Consider the following 10,782-nt stretch of genomic DNA (forward strand, 5'->3'; position numbering starts at 1 on the left):
TATTAGTGGCGGAGTGGAAGCGCTGTATCGTCAGCATCCAAAAAGCCAGATTCGCGCACGCGCTTTACAGAGCACCAACCTCACCCGGTTTAGCCGGTGGAAGCCTAGGACCTCGGGTGGATCTACACGTATACCGCATCCAATTCTATCCAGGACCGGTTCTGGGCTGTTAGCCGCCTGCCTGCTAGATATTTGGCTACCCTCGTCTGATTACGTGAATCAGGAGTAGATTTATAACGTACCAGTAAATTCTTATCGTTTGGGTTATGTTTTTATGATAGTTCTGTATAGTTGACAGAAGTTTAAAAAATCCATTAAAATATTTCATATTTTTATTCCGCTCTCCCATCTTATATTACTTACGGATTTCAATGTTAAACCAGTGATATTGCGATTTCGTATGTCCCATCTTTAAGGAGATTAAGGGGATGTAGAAAAAAACGTGTACAATTCTTGTACAATGTTAAAAAATTAACTGTTAGCGTCATTTACAACTAAATTTAATGAATGAGAGATATGCACGAAGTACACAAAAATCTCTAGAATTTATTTTCCTTAAATTTACGATTTATGTATCTGTTGTCATAAAAATTTGTCTTTTCACTTTTTTCCCGAGACTACAAATATTCGAGTACAAAGTAACCATTTTCGACTTATTTCTACTTAAGAAGTAGTTAAATAATTAAGCGATTAGTGAATTAGGGCCATAAATAAAACCCTACCGAAAGAGCCGGAATATTACTTAAAAGCTTAACCGAACCAATCTCTAGCCGAGTACAGTGGGGAATGATTTCTTCGTAATATTACATGTAATAAAGACAGAAAATTTTCCAGTTCAAAAAGAGTGACCGAAAAGTTGTAAATTTTGGAAATTTCCATGGACACCTGGTCCTAAAATGAATCAGTTAGAAAACAAATGACAATTAAGTTTAACATATTTAGATTTTTACAGCTATAGTGAGAAACGTTTAAAATTTACAACCCTGTTGCGTCCTTTCAGATATACTAATGATGCGACAAAAGAGGCATTTGACATTAACCGGTATCGGCAACCTCGTGATTTGGCAGCCCGCGTGTATGCACGCTCTGCAACCGTCTTCGATTCTATCCGTTAGCCACTATTTGACTAAGTGCATTGTTTTAAGATTTAAAAAGTAAAGAATATTTTATATTTTTATGTACGTTTCTTTACAAAGCTATATTTAATTATAATTTTCCTTAAAAGTATATTCATACAATTGAAGAATATTTTGTACCAGGTATGCATATCCACCACACATTTTATTTCACCAGTAAGTTTTTATAATTTTATTTTTAATTTTAACCTTTATATCGTGGCTAGCGATTCGGAATGTAATTGCGATATTGAAAATTTATTTTAAAAAAGTTTTGGCTCGGGATCATATAATGAAAAAGAAAACATTATTAAAAGAGAAAGGCCTAAGTTAAATATAAACGCTTCAATAAAATCTTTGTTCGACATTTTCACGATAAAATGGCTCTGTAAATGCATAAAAATGCAAAAATTGTTTTGTTGGCTTGCCTACTATTTTCAAATGAAATTAGTGTGTGGAATAAGAATGGCTTTGACAATTTAGCTGGCAAAAGACACGAAAAATCGTCTATTTTTTCGTATTTGAAGCAATTTGAAAATCGAAGCGGAATAGAATTTAACATTAGTAAATAATATAAAATAAATATTGAAAATTATAACGAGATAGTTACGGCGTACATATATTTAAATTAATAAATATTATATGTTTTTATCAAAGCAAAAATAGGCATTTAGCAGGCATAGGGAATCTATTGAATCTAATAACAGAGGTAATTATATTGAACTTGTTTATTTATTAATTACGTCAGATAAATAATCTATTAAAAATACATTTAAAGAATTAACTGATTGCCCCTGGAAGTCGGCTTCTTACAGAAACACAGCTTCCCATTCATCAAATGTCACGGCACGCCACTGGTGTCTAGGCTTTTTATATGTCGTGTCGTGTTCATATGTTGTCAGTGTAAATTTAATGGCGTGTTATTTGAGTCTGCTAGAGTTACTGCTCTATGTAACTGTGATGTTTCTTGTTTTTTGTAGAAAAACTCTCGCAGTGTCTTTATTTGTTTGTAGTGAAGGTTTACTATGTCAATCAGGCCACGTCCACCATCTTTATCAGCCACGTCCACCATCTTTACATGGACGTGGCTACTGACGTGGACGTGAAAGGATTCATCTTTCTATGAAAGATTTAGGTTGCTGATGTTTATGCTGAGTAAGTGTTGTTCTTGTTTTCATTTGGAGTTGCTCGAGATCTTTGTGAGTCCAATGTACAGGGTGTCCACCATGAACTTGACACGTTTGAAACTGTTGTAAAAAATCTATCGCTCAGGAAGGATGTAAAGTAATGCGCATTTTATGAAGAAAACTCAAAAAGTTTTATTTAAAAAAATCAGTGAACCTCTACATGAGCTCCTTTTGTTGCACGTGGAACATCGAGTCTATACTCCATTTCCTGCCAGATTCTTTGAAGCATCTCAGGCGTGACAGCAGCAACAGCATCGTGAATGAGCACACGAAGATGTTGAAGGTCACAAATTTTGACACCGGTGTAAACCTTGTCATTGACAAATCTCCAAAAGAAAAAGTCTAAGTCCAATCCAACAATCGGAAAACTGTGCCTGGAATGCTACCGCCGTGTAATTTTAACACAGTTCTCTTCGTCAAGAAGTGTTGTTTCCATAACTTGAGTGTGTTCCTCGAGGGTGGCACCTTGCCAAACACGCGACGAAAGTTCTGTTGCACTTGAATTTTTTTTAGAGTACCACCACACAGCTTGCGCCCGTTCCTGTGGAAAATCCATTTTGCGTTTGACTACTGCCACGCCACCTACAGTTACTTTGGCAGGTTTTCAAAATTACCTATACAGCTTCCACAGTTTTTCCGCCTAATGGAATGCACAACATCTGATTCCTGTCTTGCACTTCGATATGGCAGTCGAAACAAATGTGTCAGGTTCATGGTGGACACCCTGTATAACTCCAAAAGAATAAGTGAGTACTGGGACGACATATGTTTTGCATTTAACTGTATTCTGAGAATAGCGTTTAACCTACTTTGGTATTTTTTAATTAATCTTTGTTTTATTTGTTCTGTGTTGGAATCCTAAATACTTATAGAACTCGCCCTATTCCATGGATTCAATAACGTCTCCATTTCCAAGTCCAAAATCTTTCTTCAGGATTCCTTTTTCTATGTGAAGTGTTGTTTTGCATTTGTCTAAACCAAACTCCATTTGTATGTCCTTGGTGTGTTTGAATGTGTGATTTGTAGGAGTTGATAAAGTTGTTTTTGTGATGCATAAATTTTTATGTCATCCATGAACATGAGATGTGACAGCGTAAACTGTGTTGTTTTTTCATATCTGTTAGTATTTTGAGAAGCTAGATCTATAAGATGGATGCTGGGATTGTAGGTGTATGCGATCCTGAACGTCATAGTAGAATTTTTGAAGGACTGTAAGTTGTGCAGTCCATGAGCGGGTGAAATGTATGAAGGGTGAATTTTCCTTTGCTACTCATCACGAATTGCACCAACTATCGGCTTGTCATGCGTCTTCCAAAAATCAGTAGCAAGTCTTAATTTTACGATGGCCTCTGTTGCAATCCATTTATAATAAAGTAGTGAAGTAATTATTTTCATGAATATTGACATTGAAATTTGCAATTAAAAATAAAATTATAAAATATACTGTTTATTCAATTTATATTTTCTTGATTATAATAAGTTTTATAATACAATTGATATATACAGTATACTGTATATTTATAATTTCAATATCTTAATACACTCTTTTTGTAAAATATATTTTTGAATTTTTCCACTTTCTGTTTTTGGATATTCTTCAAAGAATAATACATATCTTGGTATTTTAAAATAACTAATCTGAAAAATAGAAAAATATATTTAATACATTTTAGTCTTTTAATAAAATAATTCAAATATTTAATTAATTTAATGAATAAATGAGTTTCTCTCTTAGCGAAAACTAGAAGGAGGATTTAGAAGATGATAGTAGGGAGATTTAATCGAGTCCCTTCATGTACAGTACAAGGTGAATCAATCCTATTCATCACTTGCAGACAGAAACAGTGAACGAAACTTAATTAAATTTGATTTCCACACGTTTTAGACTATGAAAGAATAGTTCCAAAAATCACCGCTAGGAATGTTATGTGGCGCTACAGATAACTAGAGAGGCAGTAGTGAAAACATTTCCTTTGACAGCTTGAAGCCAATCAAGATCATCCTCAGAGCGTTCAGCCATATTGTACGGGAAAAGAAGTTTTACCAACTAAAGGAAAAATGTCCCAAATATAGTTCTCCTTATCTTTTTCATATTTAAATATAATTTGGTGTTTTAGCCAAATAAAAATATGTTTTATACTAGTACTTATGAAACCGTGTCGGTAATTGTTGTGGAACTCGAACACCAACTACAAAGTATATTCACTCGAACACGAGGCAAATCTCATCATTAATTTTTATTTAATTGATACGTCGAATGTATAGAAGTGTTTTTAAAAACGGTTTTAAATTTACAAAGATCTCTGATTTGAAGGTATGTTTTATACAGCATAACCTTTTATTTATATATTGTAATTTGTAACCAGTATACATTTGTGTTTTAGTTGACTGAGGAGGGGCAAGAATAGCTCGAAACGTGTACAAACATTAAGTACACGTATCAAGTAAATAAAAATTAATGATAAGATTTGCCTTGCTTTTGAGTGAATATACTTTGTAGTTGGTGTTCGAGTTCCACAACAATTACCGACACAGTTTCATAAGTACTAGTATAAAACATATTTTTATTTGGCTAAAACACCAAATTATATTTAAATATGAAAAAGATAAGGAGAACTATATTTGGGACATTTTTCCTTTAGTTGGTAAAACTTCTTTTCCCGTACAATATGGCTGAACGCTCTGAGGATGATCTTGATTGGCTTCAAGCTGTCAAAGGAAATGTTTTCACTACTGCCTCTCTAGTTATCTGTAGCGCCACATAACATTCCTAGCGGTGATTTTTGGAACTATTCTTTCATAGTCTAAAACGTGTGGAAATCAAATTTAATTAAGTTTCGTTCACTGTTTCTGTCTGCAAGTGATGAATAGGATTGATTCACCTTGTACTGTACATGAAGGGACTCGATTAAATCTCCCTACTATCATCTTCTAAATCCTCCTTCTAGTTTTCGCTAAGAGAGAAACTCATTTATTCATTAAATTAATTAAATATTTGAATTATTTTATTAAAAGACTAAAATGTATTAAATATATTTTTCTATTTTTCAGATTAGTTATTTTAAAATACCAAGATATGTATTATTCTTTGAAGAATATCCAAAAACAGAAAGTGGAAAAATTCAAAAATATATTTTACAAAAAGAGTGTATTAAGATATTGAAATTATAAATATACAGTATACTGTATATATCAATTTTATTATAAAACTTATTATAATCAAGAAAATATAAATTGAATAAACAGTATATTTTATAATTTTATTTTTAATTGCAAATTTCAATGTCAATATTCATGAAAATAATTACTTCACTACTTTATTATAAATGGATTGCAACAGAGGCCATCGTAAAATTAAGACTTGCTACTGATTTTTGGAAGACGCATGACAAGCCGATAGTTGGTGCAATTCGTGATGAGTAGCAAAGGAAAATTCACCCTTCATACATTTCACCCGCTCATGGACTGCACAACTTACAGTCCTTCAAAAATTCTACTATGACGTTCAGGATCGCATACACCTACAATCCCAGCATCCATCTTATAGATCTAGCTTCTCAAAATACTAACAGACNATGCATGCAAAGTCTCAGCCCGATCGGTTTAAAATTGACAAAGTTTCATACAAACTTTCATCCCCTATTTTATCCCCTTGGGGGTAGAATTGATCAAAATCCTTTCTTAGCGGATGCCTACGTCATAACATCTACCTGCATGCCAAATTTCAGCCCGATCCGTCCAGTGGTTTGGGCTGTGCGTTGGTAGATCACTAAGTCAGTCACCTTTGAGTTATATATATTTAGATTGCAAGAAAAATCATTAAAAAATATGTTTTTCGAAGTTTTGTGTTCTAAATTTCATTTTCCTGTGCTTTATTGCGATGTAGATAGGAAATTAAAGAGAAAAAAAGTATTTACTAAAGGATCATTTTACATGTTGCCTTTGTTTTAATTGCTTACTACAGAGCATTATTATGTTGGGATTAGTGGGCTATACTTGGTTGACACCGGTTGCTGTGTATTATGCCGAACCAGAGTCAAGACATAGCAACCAAAACAAGACAAAAATAAATGTGTATGTCTGTATTCAGGAATTTCCTAACAATATGACAGGTATTATATATAGTGACCTTCTGTAGTGTGATGTATGTGTGATTTTTAGTATTTATGACCTGATCCTGTATGGCAATAATGAATCCTTCCGTCTCCCCAAAGAGGCATCTCCGATCTAACCAGCTGTTTGATGCACTTTTGTCAACAAAATCCCAGGCCAGGTTATAGGAATGCCTGCCATGGCGTGCCTTTAGAGCCCACGATTGCTTAATGTTATTGTTATTAAAAACATTTTGTAGTACTCTCTTTTCTCTCTTAAAGTTTTCATTACATCGACCATAGCTTGTTTACCCCACTTTTTGTTTTTAACTATCTGAAACAAATATTAATAATAAAATATTAATTGATAGGCTTAAAATCCGAATTTAAGATAAAATCTTCCAATCTTCCACTGCTGTAAAAGTGTGTTAGTTTCAATATAGAGGAAAGAAAGTATGGCAGGACTTATATACTTTTTATTTGTTTTCATGAATTTATTGCAGAGTCAATCTAGAGGTTAGGTTACATTAGATATAGATGTTAACACCACAAGTAGTAAACACAAAACTCGAATTTGTCAACGAATAGAGATTTTTATATATTTCAAACAGCTGAATGGGACTAATCGTAATGTCACCTGTTTACCTGATAAACTATCTTAGTTACTTGGTTAATATTGAAGGTATTATAAAAGGTTCATAAATATTACTCAAATCAGACTTTTTGTTGGAAAATGTTATAACTTGTTTAATCTGTCTTATTGAGCATTAAATTCTATCTATACGGGTCATATACAGTAGATCGACAATAGTAAATGTAGACCTAACACACAAAAATAACAACAACAAAAATTAAAGGCTATTCAAAATAAAACTTGTATAACATGTTATTAAAAAAGTCAAAGCTCATAAAAATTTAAAAATTGAGGCCTTTTTTGCAAAAACAGCATATGTCAGAATACTGTTGAGAAAATTCATAAAAACCGTTTCTATTAATTAAATTGCATCGCATTGCATCTTTTGTTCTCATCGCCAAAACAGTGGGTTATTTTGAAGTTTTTGTTGTATTGTCGAAATATAGCCTTTGACAGGACCCAAGAAAAATTAAAATTTTGGTAACTGACATAGGCCTATGCTGTTCTTTCCCAGAAACTTTATTTCTGCAGTTCTTTTTGCACTTTTTGAACGTGTCATCTCTGTCTTCGCAGCCACTGCCTTTCTCTTCAAAGTCCACATATTGTTTATCACCTATAACACTTGACAGACTTTCGTAGAACTTCTTTTCTCCGCCTTCTGTAAGAAAACTGACAACTTCAAGCAGTTCACAAGTCCGGTATATGTATTGGATCTTTTTATGCTTCTGGCAGTGTCAACTCGCTAATTCTTTTGGGGAAAGAATGGGAGTAGTGAGAAAATTTAAATAATGGAGAAATAGTGGATGTAAAGTGTAGCTGTAAATGCTGCCAAGAAAAAATGTAAAACGAGAAAAAATTCGTGTGATATATAGTGTTACCACCCGTCAGGTTTTCACCCAGACAGTCCGGGAATCGACTCACTGTCCGGGTGAACTATTAATTTTGTCCGGGAATGTCGTGCGCAACCTGTCGACCTTTTTTTTATTTTTGCTTGTACGATTCGTATTCATACACATCTCCAATATCCGATAGAGCTAAGTCATTTAGGTTACTTACGTTACTCCTACCCAAGTCTCCCTAGTCCCTAACTGTAACTGATTTAGAACTGGCATGCACTGCACGTTATTCTTCGCATTGCAAAATGACATTACTCATGCCTCAGGAATTTCTGTTCGAACAAACCTCACCTGCCGTCCGGGTCAGCGATTCTAAAAAGGTGGCAACACTAGTGATATAACAGGCAAAGTTCTGTAATTTTAAAGTGATTCAGCTTTCATATGGAATAATTTCAAATCCGAATATTTTCAAATCTGCATGGAATATTTTCAAATCTTAAATTCACTTTTGCTAATGAGTTTTAATTGAGGCTTTTTTTTTGCAAAAACAACATATGCCAAAATTGGGCAAAAATGGGTTTTTCATTGCATCTGGTAACCCTAATGATGGATGTCTTGCCCATGAAATGTTATGAAACAACAGGAAATGCCAACAGAGATATTTTATGTGAAAGATTTAGAATGTTTTACAAAAAAACACGTCAGCAGACATCAAGATTTATTCACAAAAACAACAGATGTCCCCAACAGTTACTGTTTTGGTGAGAAAGATTGGCTTACAAGATGACCAACCACATTGAAATGTATTCTGGATTGAAGTAACCTCAACATCATATTGGTGGGTGTTCGTGGCCAAGAAAGAAGAGGAAAGAAAATGTTATTTCATAGGACAAAGTTCATGGAATTAGCCACACAAACCACAAAAAGAAAGAAATGGGAATTCTAATTGCGGGTACGTAAGCAACACCCATTTATCGAGTAAAAGTTCAATCTCAAACAGTAAGGATTATAAAAGTCACTGATGATGTGATTAAGAAGCTGTCAATTTCGCAACACACATTCTAGACCATACAATAACATTCTGATTGGATGCACCAGGAAATTGATCAATGAGAATACTATTAAGTTATTTCATTTTCATCAGGGATCTCTAAGGCAGCTTGAACATAAAGTAAAGTGCATATGTTCAAATCAAATATCAAATCGTCTATTTACAAACGCATAAAAATAAAATTAATAACAATATATTACAAAGACACACAGTACAATTTCATCGACTTTTATTCTATTGTCAGTTACTCTTCCATTATATCCAGTTTAAACAAATTAACTCAGAACGCAATATTTTGATAAATGCACACAAATTTTCGTTCTTCCTCGCAAGTGTGGTGACCACCAGACACGCGCTTGTACTAGCTTCAGGGATTGACTAGGTTTTTCCTTTCCAGTTATTAATAGTTCCATAAGGAAGAGTTAACGTTAATTGATTTCAACCATGAACACATTCTCTGACACTAACAGTCTGATACTGAAAATACCGATACCTCTAGCAGCAGTATGTTTCATTACAGCAATGATTTACTCAACTAATTTTCAATCAGTATAATTTCATAAAAATCCCTGTCTATAGTCAATTGTGTCTATTCCTGAATAGGTTAATTACGGTTGACTACAAGCGTTATTGTAAATCTAACTAACTTGGACTTTACATACCACCAGTAACTGTGATTTCTGAAACTATTCTCCCCCTGTGGTCTGAATATATAAAAAATTTAACGAAGTCTTGCCCATTGGCTCTCTCTGCAGAAGGTGTTGAGTAGAGTAATTGCAATTTGAATCTAAAAGTATGTTATTGAAAATAAATAATGTAATTTACCTTTTCTTTACAGAACTCTTTTACGTCCTCTCCGGTTAGTTTATGCCCTTGTTTCAACTGAATGCAAGCACAAAGTTCTTCTCCTAATCTCGAATCTGGGACACCTATCACCTAGAAAAATACGTTACATTAAGCTAGGCGCTAAGATGCAATTTTTAGTGGACCGACTGATTGATCGGCCGATAGTCATTGCGCGCTCACTATAACCAAACAGTCGACTAACCGAACTAACTCATATTTTAACTCATCATAGATTTTGCAGTCTTTTTCATAAATGGCAGATTTACTTTGTATTACATGAATGAACCTTTCAGTTCAGTCATCGTCAGTTTCAATTATTATAAAAAGTTCGCAAACATATACGTTATTAAATCATATATTCAGAATGCATATATACTTACATATACTTCTGATATTGCCGGATGAGAAAGAAGGAAGTTTTCAATTTCTTGAGGATATATATTTTCACCTCCACGAATAACCATATCTTTAATTCTTCCAGTAATAATAACGCATCCGTTCTCGTCTAAAACTCCCACGTCTCTAGGTAATAGACAATAGTTTATTATTTGTTTAATTTAAAATATTAATAATCTATCATTTATTATAGTGTGGGTGCATTGGTGTGATTCAATGGATTCTTAATTGCGAGATCAATACACAAAGATTATATATACTCGATATCAAATGTATGGGTCGATCTAACATCAAAGCAGGCGATAGTTTAGACCAGGGATGAGCAACACGCGGCCCGCGGGCCGCTTGCGGCCGGTTAAACATGTTTATGCGGCCCGCCAAGCATTTTTAAAATTGAATTTATTTTATCGACTTTCTCCCATCAATATATTGTTATAAAATTAATTATAATAAAATGGTAGTACATACTAAACCGAAACAATTTTTTGTGACGAGTTACNTGGGAAGTTTCGACATTCTCAAAGTCCCGGGACTTCGAGACTTTTCAGAATATAATTAGAAGCCAGTTCATTTTTGGCGCGATGTATCAATAAAACAGCAATTTTAGTAAAAATCAAAATTTATTG

At 33.7% G+C, this 10,782-nt stretch overlaps 1 protein-coding gene across 1 annotated transcript in view; it reads right to left on the reverse strand.

The window, feature by feature from the left end:
* Window positions 1-3,820: 3,820 nt before the first annotated feature.
* The window catches only part of LOC111629232 (acyl-CoA synthetase family member 2, mitochondrial-like), a 30,008-nt gene continuing 23,046 nt past the window's right edge, over window positions 3,821-10,782 (reverse strand). Inside the window, exon 18 of the mRNA XM_023373109.1 lies at window positions 3,821-3,940. Coding sequence (XP_023228877.1) covers window positions 3,821-3,940 — 120 coding nt within the window. The remainder of the gene's footprint in view (window positions 3,941-10,782) is intronic.

This window comes from Centruroides sculpturatus, unplaced genomic scaffold (assembly GCF_000671375.1).
Source record: "Centruroides sculpturatus isolate CEXI.00-Female unplaced genomic scaffold, Cexi_2.0 scaffold429, whole genome shotgun sequence".
NCBI lineage: Eukaryota > Metazoa > Arthropoda > Arachnida > Scorpiones > Buthidae > Centruroides > Centruroides sculpturatus.